The sequence below is a fragment of the Hippoglossus stenolepis genome, chromosome 8 (assembly GCF_022539355.2).
Source record: "Hippoglossus stenolepis isolate QCI-W04-F060 chromosome 8, HSTE1.2, whole genome shotgun sequence".
NCBI lineage: Eukaryota > Metazoa > Chordata > Actinopteri > Pleuronectiformes > Pleuronectidae > Hippoglossus > Hippoglossus stenolepis.
Genome location: NC_061490.1, coordinates 13,471,343 through 13,485,457, shown reverse-complemented (window position 1 = coordinate 13,485,457; position 14,115 = coordinate 13,471,343). Strand labels below are relative to the sequence as shown.

The 14,115-nt window shown below is 44.1% G+C and overlaps 1 protein-coding gene across 5 annotated transcripts in view; it reads right to left on the bottom strand.

Moving 5' to 3' along the window:
• Positions 1-652: 652 nt before the first annotated feature.
• nbeal2 (neurobeachin-like 2) overlaps positions 653-14,115 on the bottom strand; it is a 35,256-nt gene continuing 21,793 nt past the window's right edge. For 3 of the 5 annotated variants that reach the window (XM_035163827.2, XM_035163830.2, XM_035163829.2), the window contains 27 exons: positions 13,930-14,114; positions 13,593-13,749; positions 12,081-12,224; positions 11,029-11,352; positions 9,589-9,738; positions 9,343-9,500; positions 9,031-9,155; positions 8,810-8,927; positions 8,430-8,587; positions 8,001-8,344; positions 7,809-7,904; positions 7,568-7,692; positions 7,325-7,465; positions 6,871-7,001; positions 6,644-6,753; positions 6,436-6,553; positions 6,244-6,341; positions 6,019-6,132; positions 5,835-5,921; positions 5,624-5,733; positions 4,944-5,116; positions 4,753-4,847; positions 4,539-4,655; positions 3,291-3,452; positions 3,031-3,179; positions 2,766-2,901; positions 653-2,449 (listed from right to left, as the gene is read on the bottom strand). In XM_035163827.2, coding sequence (XP_035019718.2) covers positions 2,342-2,449; positions 2,766-2,901; positions 3,031-3,179; positions 3,291-3,452; positions 4,539-4,655; positions 4,753-4,847; positions 4,944-5,116; positions 5,624-5,733; positions 5,835-5,921; positions 6,019-6,132; positions 6,244-6,341; positions 6,436-6,553; positions 6,644-6,753; positions 6,871-7,001; positions 7,325-7,465; positions 7,568-7,692; positions 7,809-7,904; positions 8,001-8,344; positions 8,430-8,587; positions 8,810-8,927; positions 9,031-9,155; positions 9,343-9,500; positions 9,589-9,738; positions 11,029-11,352; positions 12,081-12,224; positions 13,593-13,749; positions 13,930-14,114 — 3,933 coding nt within the window. In that variant the 3' untranslated portion in view covers positions 653-2,341. The remainder of the gene's footprint in view (positions 2,450-2,765; positions 2,902-3,030; positions 3,180-3,290; positions 3,453-4,538; positions 4,656-4,752; positions 4,848-4,943; positions 5,117-5,623; positions 5,734-5,834; positions 5,922-6,018; positions 6,133-6,243; positions 6,342-6,435; positions 6,554-6,643; positions 6,754-6,870; positions 7,002-7,324; positions 7,466-7,567; positions 7,693-7,808; positions 7,905-8,000; positions 8,345-8,429; positions 8,588-8,809; positions 8,928-9,030; positions 9,156-9,342; positions 9,501-9,588; positions 9,739-11,028; positions 11,353-12,080; positions 12,225-13,592; positions 13,750-13,929; position 14,115) is intronic. The other 2 variants (XM_035163831.2, XM_047340874.1) reach the window with 1 other exon arrangement.

Below are 14,115 nucleotides of genomic sequence, written 5' to 3'. Positions count from 1 at the left end.
CCTCTTCGCCCTCCTACTCCACTTCCCTCACTCACTGTTCTGTGGTTTTCTATTTGACCGGGGGTCTGCAGGTCAGTTTTATCACCCCACTCCCCACCCCTCTGAATTGTACCCCTGGAGGTGTTTATGGGCCGGCCCGACAGGATGTTCGGCCCACCAGGAGATCAAAGTCTCCTCGAGTAAATGTGCCATTGCTGGCTGTGACCTTTTCAACTCTAATAGGGTTAACATCACAGGCGCATGTAAGGCTGGGATTACAGTAGAGGAGCTGGATGATCGTCGTTGTGGCGGCGGATCAGTTTCCTTCCTGCTGTGGTTCACACACACAAGAATCAGAGCTCGTTTTTTCAGTAATGGCCGGTCATAATAGGGTGGATGTGAGAGCGCGGGTTCAGGGAAAAGAGCATTCCTGAATATAAGTCTGCAGTCATGATACAGCCATATTAGGGCAGTTTAACTAATAATTTTACAAACTGATGAGGCTTAGAGGGAAAACAAGGACAAAGAGATGATCAAACTCCCGCGGCAATGATTAAGTTACAAGGAACACAGGCAAATACTATTTTCAGCTTCGTCCGAGAACAGAAACGCCAAATAATAGTGGAGAACAGTATCAAGTCCAAATCCAAGGCAGTGCTCTTAAGGCTTTTCACACAATCAATATATTTATGGGCACAGTTGAACAACAAATGTCATCAAATACATTATAAACAGCACGATTTAAAACCCCTTTCTGATAGTGATGTGACTCTGATGACTGTAAAGACCCAACCCGACCGCAAAACTGATTCAGTGTTACTGCATAGTTACGTGAGAAAAAATTACATTCATAACATTAAGAGAAAACCAGTGCAATGTTATATAAACCGTTATCAGTGTGCACAACAGCAAACTGGATGATTCCACAGCTGCACATGCAAACAACCCTTTATATTCAGTAGTCTTAGTTGTATAATCTGATTAAAATGTGATTTTCTGTACAGTCTCTGTGACAACCTCTCAAATATAGCTTCTTTTTTTCCCCTCGCTTACACTTGCAAAGACATGGTAATTTGTATGTGTGCTCCATGTTGTGGGAATTGTATTCTCCCAAATAGTTTCCTTTGTCTCACTCCTGTCATGACACGGCATAACAACCACTCTGTTCCAACCACAGTAAAAGACGCTGGCAGGAAGTGAATTCCTCTGAAGCTGGCTCACAGACTCTCCGCTCACGTGTTTCGCAGTCATCTTGTCTTCAGAAGTTTGCAGCGCTTGCAGAGACACTATTCACTTCCAGCTGTCCATTAGTTTACTGAGTTCATGAACATCTCATCCACGTCGGAGTCAAGGCCGAGTACTGAGGTGTGTTTTGGGTTTACAAATCTGAAATATCTGTATGAAATAAGCGTTTGGCTTTCAGTGTTTATACATGGCTCAAGCTTTAAAAAGGCACTTTTCAGATCAAATCAAACAGGGACAGAGTCGTGTGTACCAGACTTCCACGCTGTTGTGTGTGTGTGTGTGAGGCCACAGTCGGCTCTCCTCTTTCAGTTTCATTGCATCCAAGCTCAACAATCAGGATTTTTAAAAAAAAGAGAAGATATTTAACATACATAAACCATTAAAGCAGTTATTGCTTTAATTGTAACAGTTGTACATTGCTCAGAGCCTCAGGAATGCAGTTATACACTGTGTAGCTGTGGTGCACTTCTGGTGTAAAGCCTCAGCTAGTCTTGACGTCAACCGCTAAAAATGATAACACAGCAAAGGCTCACTTGTGATCACTTGTCCTCCCCCCCACCCCCCCACACCCCCCCACATGTGTCTCTCTCTTGTGGTGCCCACCGGTATTGCAATGTGGAGATCTCGAGCAACGTCTGCAGTGGATTTTCAAGTTTTCGAGGAGTTTTTACGAAGGCGCCATTGCCAAAGACGGTCAGCAGCCCGGAGATGGCGGCTGTGCCTCTGACAGGAAAACGAGCCACGAACATGAAGTTCACAGCATTTTTCTGTCTGTGTGTCTGAGGCCGAGTGTGCATCAGTGAGTCATTTCCTTGAAATACGACTCAGTGTAAATAGTCTGACAATCCGCAAACACAGAGCTCTTAGCTCTCCATTAAACAAGGCCACTCTTTGGAATGATGCTGATTAAAAACACTACACAACTGGAAAAGAGATACGCAATAAAATATCAAATCATTGCAGAATTTAAAAAGTGCTCAGTGTATAGTGGCTCTCTCAGAGAGATCAGTGGCTGAGGAGGACAGCTGCCCAGCTTGTAAAGGAAGAAAGGCCTTGTTGAGTCTGGTGGCTGTATCAGCGGTGCGGAGTCCACAGAGGTCCTCCACCATTGCTCATCTCATTTCCCAGCGTTCTCAGTGGGATTGTATTCAGTTTCACCTGACGACACCTGAGAGATGCGGCGAGTGGAGCCCCACAGGCGACGGGAGAATTGTCCCGAGCGAACCTGAGACGAGGAGGGGAAATATGTTAATCTTCACTTCGGGGCTAAAACAGAGATGTTACACTAAAGACGCTCAATTATCATTTGAAAAAAACTGGTTTTCAACTCGTATTTAGCATATGATTACCACCAACCCCCCTTCTCTCACACACACACTCACACACTCACACTCACACACACACACACACACACACACACACACACACACACACACACACACACACACACACACACACACACACACACACACACACACACACACACACACACACACACACACACACACACACACCCCTCTCCTGCATGTCCTGGTTCTCACCTCCTCTGGCTTCCCTGCCCCCACCACAATCAACTTTCCATCCTCCAGTCCCACAAGGATGTGGCTGCACTCCTTTGTCACGGACACACTCCTCACAGGAACCTTCAATGCCAGGGGCGTCACCGGAGCGTCCAGACTGTCAAACAAAGAGGAGACCGAGTTGAGCTTTTTATTCGTATTTTCAACACAAGATTCCAACACAAATGTTTTCAACAAATGAAGCAAATTCCTTCAAAACGTCAAACCGAGCTCTCAGTGTCTTTACCTGTATAAGTCCAGTATGTGGAGGCTGCCCTGCATGGTGCCCAGGATGACGTATTCGGACACCAGGTGCAGAGCAGTCACCTGCTCCTCCATGTTGAGGGAGGCCAGCAGACAGCCATTTACAGAGTAAACATGAATGGAGTACTTGCCCTGTGGAACCAAGTAAATTGCAGATGATGGCATAAGCAGGCTGAGGAACTTGTTTTTAGCATCAGTGTGTTTGTGTTTGAACTGTACTGTAGAGTTTGTGTATGCATGTACCTTCTTGTGGGAGTTTTCCTCTGGCGTCGTCTGCACCACAATGTGACCTTCACTGCCGACCTGGAGCTCAGAGATTTGGGCGGGCACACAGCTGCTACTGGGGGGTCGCAGTGTTCGCAGGAACTGGCCTCGTCGGACAGTGTGCACGATTACAGTCCCGTCCTGATTCACAGTAAACAGAGAGCGAGGGTCAGTTTTGATTCGGATCAATTGCGAACCCTGATTTGGTTCACCACAACAAATCAGGGTTCTTCAAATCAAATCAAAACCACTTAGAGAGGGAATCAGTATTAATCCAATGAAAGATCCCGTAACTACAGTTTGAATGACAGATTGTATGTTCCCTGCATCTTCTCCGATTTAATACCAGTAAGGATGGAAAATAAAAGCTCCACATTAGCGTCAGCCCGAACTGTGGTTTTGCCTTTGTTCATTTTGTTAATTACACATTCCAGGTATGAACAACTGCTGGCTGTGAGATGCCGACATCTGTCTCCTCATACCAATAAACTCCGTGTTTTGTGGTTGTTTCCTGTAGCTGGTTCACATTACATTCTCACTTCTAATGAGCCACATCACATTTTGCTCAGTGTTATTTTCCAGGTTATTCAGGTTGACCACCATTTGTAATGCCCGCACAAACATAAGTCGTTTTCATACATAAACGTCCAGAAAATTGGATGCAGATATTTTACGGAGTTTGGACGCAAATCCCAACAACAGGAAAACGTCCAGAACATTCGGGCGAGGGGTGGCGTCTGATGTGAGCATGCAGGAGGCCCGTCATGACGTATAAAACGCACTGTGGAAATCACATGTTTTTGTTTACAGCACATCGACCCTAATCGACCAGATGCTCTCGAATCTCGTTGTCTTGTCAAGTTGACTTCTTATGTTGTATATGTGTATGGCACTTCTTTTTCATCCTGGGATATTTATATTCTTTTTGTATTTTCTAGTTTCGCTTCTGTTGCGTGCTAGAAATGGCATCAACACGCCCATTAGGTCACTGTGAATTATCCTGACATGGGCTCACTCTGATATTTTCTAGAGATTTTATTCGGGGTGGTAGGAAAAGCTCCTCCAAAAATGTCTGGAGCAACTGACTCGAGACTTGACTTTTCACATAAGTGGGTTATTATTATTTTGGAAGCAAGCGTCAAAGTGTCACACTGATATACAAACATCCATCAAACTCAGCAAATGTTGTTTGTCCGGTGAGTGCTTTTTGAGTGTAACATGTCTGACCTTTGACCCTGAGACAGCCATGTCCACTTCAGTGCTGATGGCCACACAGGTGACCTCCTGGTCGTGTCCGCAGAGAACCTGCACCGGCCGAGGAGACAAGCCGCTGGAGAAACCACCCTGAAGGATAAGAGGAGGAGAAGAATCCGTACGTGAATTCCTAACTTTAATATTATTCCGCACATGCGTACACACAGGGACACATGCAGAGGTTTACCTGCTGCAGGACCTGCCACACGATACAGGAGGTGTCTCTTGAACCAGAGATGAGGTAGATGCCACAGAGGTCGAGAGCCAAGCAAGTCACTACGTCTTTGTGGAAGAAACAAAAAAACATACAAATTTATAGACGAACCTGAAACAAAGTTTGTGCATTTAAATTTAGAGATATACAAAATAAGAGCTCACCAACATGCCGGCAGATCCTGCCCACCAGCTTGCCCTTGCCCAGTTGGGTGACGCGGAGACTACAGTCCCAGTGTCCTCCGCTGAACAGCAGGCGTCCATCGTTGGACACCACCAGCACCTGGGCGCTGATCTCCACCCCGGGAGAGAAAGGTCCACTCAGGAAACGCTGCGTCCTGCACCACAGGGCGACGGCAGAAAGAAGAAATCAAAGAGAGTTAGAAAGTAGAGGCGGGAGCGAGATGTGGCCTAAATGTGGAGGAGATTTATAATCAGCACATTAAACTGTCGCAACATTGGCAAATTACAACCTTTGTGAATCCCCAGTGTTCACATGCTTTGCATCCTGGTTTATTATCTGTTTATGTGAGCCACGTCGGCCTCAGCATAAAACAAGATCCTTTCAAGCTAATTTCAGTTAATTAAACAGGCTTTGAAGCTTCACAGAAAGGAAAAAAAGACAGTTCAGACAGATGTTGTGTTTCCAGCCAACTGTCAGGCAGATTTACACATCTTTGAAAATGCTGTAAAAGTTGAGTGGGTTCTTAACTCCAAAGGTTTAAAAAAAAAAAAAAAGTACAGAGCAACAAAAAATCTTAGGAGGCTGTGGCAGACAGGAAATTCAGGACTATTTTATTATGTGATTTTTAATGTTAAATAATTTGCTCTCTCAGGACACTCACTTGGGGTTAGTCATCGTTGGGTCCTTAGTGAAGGTGAAGTAGTTGACAATGTTTTTGTCGTATGGCAGCCAGCTGTGTGTTCCTATCAACCCGTTTGAACTCACAGTCACCTGGAGAGAAATCATGACATTGTATGAAAATGAAAAACCTTTAATATAAAAAATATGATTGTTTTAAGCTTTAAATTTGTTCCATCTGAAAGTGACCGTACCAGTATGTCTGAGCCCTGAATGATGAAGGAACGATTCTGGTTCTTTGGTACCACTGCCTGCACCAGAGGAAGCCCGTCACACACCACCTGCAGCACACACAAACACACACATGTTAATACATAGATACAACATGATGTGATTTCTTTTTTCAGGAGATAATAATGAGATCATGACAGAACTCACCTCCACAAATGGTCTGAGTTTCTTGAGCTCCTCAAAGATATTTGGGGGCATGGTGTCCAGGCGGGCCTGCCGCCTAGCTGCGTTCTCAGCCGATATCCGAGTAGGATGAGGCTCCTGGGTGGAAACAGGAACATAGTATCACACTGCTGCTGATTTTTTAAACAAATCCATAATGCTGAGAACTGGGTCTTGAGAAATAGCTGTGCATTAGAGTGGGAGTGGTACCTTCAGGAGCTGACAGGGTGTTTGACCAAAGTTGCTGATGATGCCTTCCAGGGCCTTTCGCTCATTCTCGTTGGCTATTGCATCCAAATCCACTGCACCTGCAGAGAGGAAGAAAACAAGGAAGAGTGAGTTTCTATGGGACACGAGGAGAAGAAGAAGAAACGACTTTTCCACTAAGAACTCCTGCCTTACCTTCGTAGGTGCAGTAGTAGAAGACATTGAGTGCGTTCACTGCCTCTTCACCTCTCTGCTTGTAACCAAAGATCAGGTCAATCCACTCGTGGAGGTGATTGGACACGTGCTCACATTCCTGGGGTCAAACACACAAGACGCTCTCTTATTAACACATGTTTGGAAGCCAGAGTGCGCTTTATGGTTGGAGCTGTTTGTGTGGACTCACCAGAGCTTTCCTGTGTTTCTTGATGAAGTCCTCTCTCGACGTGGCCCAGCGAGGCAGCAGCACATCCGCCACAGGGTCCTGAGATATCTGCAGACGTCCCAGGTCGAATCCTATGGGGAGCAGGACGCAAACACTCATTAGGTTCTATATATCAGCAATATATCAGCTGTAAAGTCAGAACAAATCAGATAGTTTTGATGAGTGACCACAGGTATCATGCCCCTCACCGTTGATGTTCTGCAGGAATTCTGGGAAGTAGAAGAACTCTGGGATGAGCTCTTTGACGTCAGCGGGACTCTCCATGCGAGCTTGCCAGGCGGCTGCCACTGAGTGAAACTGTCTGTCTGAACAGTCAAACCTAAACAAAGACAAGATATATTACTTTTCTACCTCTGTATTACTTGTAACTTTGCATATTTACTCCTGCACAAACTCCATGGGGAAATATTGCACATATATTATGTTTATATCTTTTATTTTTACTGTATAACTTTCACTCATACTCACAATACATGCTCTTTTATTAGCTTTACCTTTCCCCTAGCTTTCTAATTAGTATGTTCAATGTTATGCACTAAAACACGTACGGCCTGTGTACATGAAAACCTTCTTGGAAACAAACTTGATTCTGACCATAGCATGAATTACTATGATAAGTCATGCACTAGTGAGTAATCCCACCTGCCACTCTGCAGCTGGATATGCAGGGTGGTGAATGGCTCCATGCGGATCATGTAGTGCATGACTCCTGCTGCATTTGAGTAGTGTGTGCCATAGTGGAATTTATCAGTGGTGCCCGTGGGGTCCTCGAAGCTCTCATACCTAGTGACAGAGAGAAAAATGTATAAATGGTGCATTCTTTACATTGTAGAGAGGAATCCGTTTGGTGCTTTACACAAATCACGTCATTATAAAACCACTTACTTCTCTCTGACATTCTGTGCGTGGCGTGCGTTGACCACACCGATGGGTTTTGACAGATCTCTGAAAACGGACGGGTCCTCCAGATTCAGAATAGGCGAGGTGTAGTCACACAGAATCCAGGGGAACTAAAAGCAACAGAACACAAACTGCAACATGACGCCTCCTCACACTCACAGTGCATCACATAAAGGGATCCTAAATATAACACAACACTGTCAGGGGAGAGGTGGCGTGTATTTACCACAGGATACTGCGACAGGTCGTTGTAAGTGCGTCCAGCGATGGTGTTCAGCTGCATCAAATACTCAAAGTTGGAGATTTCCCTGCACACCCATTTCTGTTGGACACATCGACATCAGATTGGTCAAACACAGTTATCACAACTCAAATCCAATAACACGTTTTTATAGAAAAGTCTGCTTTAAATAAACACCTGTGTGAGCCCAGATGCCTTCAGGAGCTCTTGAGGGGAGCGGGAGCCAAAGTAAAACAGGTTGGGAGGCCGCAGCCCCAGGATCCTGGAATATACTTTGTTTCGTACCTGAATAGGCAAGCAAAGTATTTTTATTTTATCGATTACCATATTATTTAAAAGACATTTATTAATACTTAATAAAGTATGTACAGTTGCACTGAGCCTCACCTTCTTTTTGAAGTTGAGGAAGTAGTGAGACTGATCTATGAAGAACAGCTCCAGCGCAGAGCGTCGCAGGTTGTAGCGCCTCAGATGAACTTCTCTGAGCTGAGACAGAGGCCTCTTGAAATCAAACCCGATTCCTGAAGGCAGAGATAGAACTCATTTATCAAAGAACCATTTGAAGATCAATGGATAGAAAAAGCAACATATTTCTGTATTACATACCCTCTTCTGTCTCTTCTTTCTCACTGTTGCCATCATAGAAGTAAAGATGGTGCGTGGTGACCTCCAGTCGACCAGGAACGACCGCCACGATGGTGATGAGCTCGCAGTCCTCAGACAGAACCAGTTTCTCTTTCTGGCTCTCGTCTTCTCCCTCCACCCTGACAACACAAGACAGAACAGTGATCCTTTACTTTTTCTGCAGTGCATTTTGCAAATATAAGGACTTTCAGATGATTTCAGAAATTCCATTCAAATTTCAAATCTTAATATGTAAAAATGTAACGCCTGTTTGGTTTCAATACATGTCGAGTGGCTTTTTTGTCTTATTGTTTACGACCTGTGGAAAAAAATCAGACATGAGGCAGAAACTGTCGACTCACTTATCGTCCAAAAAGACGAGGTCCTCTTCTCCTAACTGATCATCCTCCATGTCGCTCACTTTTGCTTCCTTGGCAACAGCCAATGGGAGAGGTTCAGAGCTGCGAGGACTGTCAGCTCCTGAAAAAAACAAAAAAAAACACACAACACATCGTCAGAGCACCATTTTTGGTGGAAATGACAAAAAACAGAAAAGTCAGCAAGAATGTCCTCTGTGACGTACCCATGTTGTCCCTCAGGGCACTGGCCTCGATGTGAGGATCATAGTTGTAGTTGGGAACAAGTTTGAGACGCATCTTGGAATATGTCTCTGCATTGGACAATTTCCACTTCACCTCTGGTGGAACTCTATCAGAAACACGTTAATAGGAAAAATACAGTTGAGCACAATCTGGTCAGGAAGGGACCGCAGCAGGACGACGTAGACAAATATTCGTATTTAATCTTTATGCAACATCTTCAAGCTGAATAGATTTGACAGTTCAATGTTTCCTCGTAAATTAATTTTAATGTGAGTATTCCCACGTCATTATACCTGTGGGCCCATGCTCCTCTCTCACTGGTCAACAGCCTGCGGAGAGCTCGCCAGTGCTGCAACACCACCCCCTGCTGGCTGGAGTTAAGCTTCTGCCAACTGAAGTACCTGTTGTTCTCAATTCTGACTCGCTTCATGTGGGGGTCCACAATCACTTCCTGTTTTTCAGTATAAAAAAAAAAGTCAAATCAATAATCTGAAATATTAAAGCTCGGTTTCAGCATGAAGCCTGGAAGGTCTGGTAACCTGAAACTTGGATTTGCTGTCAGATCTGTCTTTGTCCCGTTTGAAGGACGTGCTCATCAGGTCGTCGAAGCACGAGTTCCAGAAATTTGACATGATGTCGTGGCAACGGCCGAATGTGTCCAGCTCATACTGCTCCATGGTGGGTTGAACCTGGAGCACGGTTATCACAGAGACAAAAAGAGAGAGAGGACATTCAGTGTTACACACAGTTACAAAAATGTCAGGAATGACACAATCTAGTCAACAACTAAAGTTAAAGTGATTAGGAAAGATTGTACAACAACCAATAAAACACAACACTGCAAATCAAACATTCAAGACAAAACACAACATTCAAATTATAATAAATAACAGCTTTAACTTAAAAAGCTTATAATTTTTAATGAGTAAAAAAAGAACCCCTGTCACCACTAAAGGACGAGTAAGTTAGATGCATGAAAACAGGAGACAGGAATGGCAACACAACCACCCTATCATTATTACCTCTGCCAAGACGGTTATGTTTTCATCTGCATTTGTTTGTGTGCTAGTCAGCAGGATTATACCAAACAAAAAACTGGACCCACTACTACTACTACTGTAAAGGTTGAGTAAGTTCGATGCATAAAAACAGGAGACAGGAAAGGCATTACAACTTCCCCATGAAACTAACAGCTTCCCTTTTTTATTTATTGTTTTACAGGAGTATTATAAGAGTCCTTCAATTTGACACAAGCTGCATTGTTGTTTCTTTTCCTCTTACTATCGCACATTGCATGCTGAAATCATGAGGCTGTATAAAAATACATAAAATAACTAAATCCAATACATAGACTAAACAAAATACACATAGACACTAATACATACATACATACATACATACATACATACATACATACATACATACACACATACACACATACACACATACACATACACATACACATAAAACCACGCAGGCAGCCAAAGTTATGCCACACTGGATAATGTATTGCAGGATCCGTGTATAGAAGTAATCTAAACACAACAGATTTATGTACATGCAGTGTCACACAGAGCAGAGATAAATCTCCGCTCAGCGAGAGGTGAGTGTGTCTGTTTGGCATCAGTTCACAAAAATATCTCAACTTCAAGTTTGAGCATAAACTGATCTCCGCCTCAAATACACTGAGGGTCAGCTCGAAAACATTGGGGAGCCTCTGGCCGTTTCTCTTCCTCTCTAAACTTGTGATAGCATTTTGAAAACTTTGCATTAGATTGTTCAGCCACCCACTGGGAGGTAACTGACCAGGCTCAGAAGGGAGATTGCAAAAATTCTGTTTGTACGCTGAAGAGACAAAGAGAAGAGCCAGCAGTTTCTGTGGAGGGTTGATTATACCTTTACTTTCGTAACAAAAACAGAAGAGGAGGCTCTCTCGACTCCCTAAACAAAAGATGAAAGATGTGAGCTGCCACACTGACCTCTTGCTGATAAAAGCCCTGCCACTCCAGCGTGTGACAGTAAACCTTCAGGTCCTGGGCGAACGTGGGGCTGCCGTTGGTGATGGGCAGGTTGGGCAGCAGTTTCTGGAGGGTGACGGGGTCAGCGTGCTGATCGAGCAGGGTTCGCACGACGGGCACCAGCTGGGAGAAGGTCTCCGGGTGTACGCAGTTGCTGCCGTCCATTACACCTCCTGGCCACAGCGGGGCGCCCAGCTGCCCCAGCAGGAAGCACACCTCCTCCCAGCTCAGACACAGCACAGTCTGCAGGAGGCTGTGGAGCTTCACACAGGCCATCACACACACCTGAAGAGGCACGGGGGGGATACATTACTTTACACTGAGCAACCTGTCCATTCTGTTCATAATAAAGATATGATAAACAAACATGCATTTCAACAGTTCAAAACCACAGTGTCAAATTATACATATGGCTGTTTTATTAGTTTATCTTGAATTATTAGACTGTGGATAGGGAATAATTAATTATATGAATATATTATATATACTTAATGTATTTGGTTGAGATAAAAACATATTTAGTTAAGTTTTTATTCTATTTGAATCTGATATTCAGCTTGTTTTACTTGTAAAGTAGGCCTGTTGTATCTACACCTTTGATCTACAGCTGTGATGTCAGGGAGCAATTAAGTGAATTTATTTCCGACCTGACATTTGGAAAAACAAATGGCTTTAGGCGGACTTGTACCACTTTGGAGATGAACACAACCGGCAGCCTGGAGCTGCAGCAGCAGCAGCGCTCGTACGTCTGAGAGGAGCTGCCCTTTCATACTGAACACTCCCTCTCTCTGGGAGGAATGATTGTCTTTAAAAAGAAACCCATAGAAGGATCGTTTTTTGTTGCTATGGCTTTATCTGAGTGAACTTATCAAGTTAAATAAATTCCATAACCTATTTAAATTGATTTTCTGCAAAGTTCAGTCTTGGGTTGTGAGCGAACTGTGCAGTGAGAATTATTTTTATTTTTTTACATATATGGTTGGTGAACAGGACGAGTTGTTGGTGCCACTGACCTGTGAGTGCTGCTGCTGAATGTATCCGGTGATGATACGCAGGCCGATTTGGGCCATCTCCTTCAGTTCAGTGTGGCCGGGGCTGCCAGGGGTGCTATGCCAGGCCTGTAACTTGTCCAGCAGGTTCACCACCCCTTCAAAGATCTGCAATACAACAACAACGGCTGTCAACAAAGATTCAATGGAAGGCCGGACCTGTTCCCACACCTTAGCGTCTATGACAACCTAAAGGCATTCAGTACATTAAATAGAGCTTAACCTGCTTTTAAAAAGGTGATTCAGATGCTACTTACACCCAAATGTACCACTCCACCCAGCATTAACTCAAGAGAAGAAACATTTCTTCTCACGTTAAACATAGAACCCGACCTCAACTGCACCCCGGCTGCTCCTGCTTTTATTTACCGTCTAAGGATGGAGTCACCGCTGCTTTCAACAGCAAAATAACTGGAATATATTGAATTAAATTACAGCATCACATCCCAATAATTTTATCAGCCTTTGTTCTGACTTTGAAGATTTGCTGTGTTAAAATAATTGTATTTAGAAACAGTTTTCTCAAAGATTGAATTTCTAATCATTTAACATGATTAAACCCATAATGGAGACAATACTACAGTCAGACGAAAGACATCTGTTCTGGATCATCATTTCACAATGTGGGCCTCCAGTTTATTCATTGCAGAAATCTGCTGCAAAAGATTTGATTGAAGGAAAACTCAAGTGAACTGTTGACCTGAGGACAAGCATTTGAAATTCTACAGTGGTTAAAATTCCACTGGTGTTGATGATCATTTATAGAAAGTGAATGTGTAGCTCTGAAACATCTCATTTGTTTAATCCCTATAAAAGCTGAAGTATAAAGACAACAACAGTTGCGGTTTTAAAGTGTTTCGTGTGCCAAACTATTTCTTTGCTGGGCGAAGTCACTGTCTTTGTGCTAAGCTGAGCTGAGCACAGACAACAAGTGATATCTGTGACCTCATTTAACTCTGAGCAAGAAAGTGAATACGCATATTTCCAGAAATGTTCCATATGAAGCTCAAAGCGCCTCAGATTCACCCAGTCACACACACGCACTCAGATTCACAGAATGCTTCTCTACATCACTTTTTCTGTCACACACAGATGTCAGGTGCAATTTGGGGTTTACGGTACACTTCAACAGGAGGGAATGGAGGAGCCGGTGATTGAACCACCGACTCTCAGGTTAGCAGAGGACCCGCTCTACCACCTGCGCAACAGCCGTCACCGAATAATAATATATATAATATCACTTAGTCTTAAAATATTGCTTTTATTTTGAATTCATGTGGAACTCATCTCATTCTATATTTATGTGATATCTTCAGATGAGTTTAAGAGTGATGGAGTGCTGCACATATTTCCATTATCTCCCCTGGTGCTTTTATAGTCAACCGACCTTTATAAATAAGGATGTGGGATTTCAGTAGCAGAGCAGAATGTGTTGGCGATATACACACGTGTGTATAGGTGATGTATGTGTTCTACCTTTTCACTCCACAGTGCACGGTTGTCTGTACCCTCCGCAAACAGGAAGTCCTGCAGCAGCCTGAGTAGTCGAACCAGACTGGGACAGAAAGGCAGGGACACTCCCTGGGCGTCCCTCAGGTCCGACAGAGACGACTCCAGCATCATCTCCAACAAACTGGCACACAAACAAAGTCTGAGCACACACCGTGGTAGTATTTCCAGATATCTTGACAAAAGGGGTGATGCAGCTGAAGGTGCGGTTCAACTAGTTTTTCCATTGTGAGACAGGCTCAGTGTGGTTTTGATAAATGTTGGTTAACTGAGGAGTTATTAAAGTTCAAATGACGTCACTAACCTGCGTTTGATGTCATCGGGAGGGCGGACCAGTTGGCAGGATGAGCCCAGTTTGGTGAGAACAGAAAACACCTGTCCTCTCTCCCTCCACACCACGTCCCCCGCCCCCTCTGCCCCGCTGCCGCTCCACAGAACGGAGAAGACGATGTTGGTGAGGAGGTTGCACAGCTCCTCTTCAGGGGTCTGC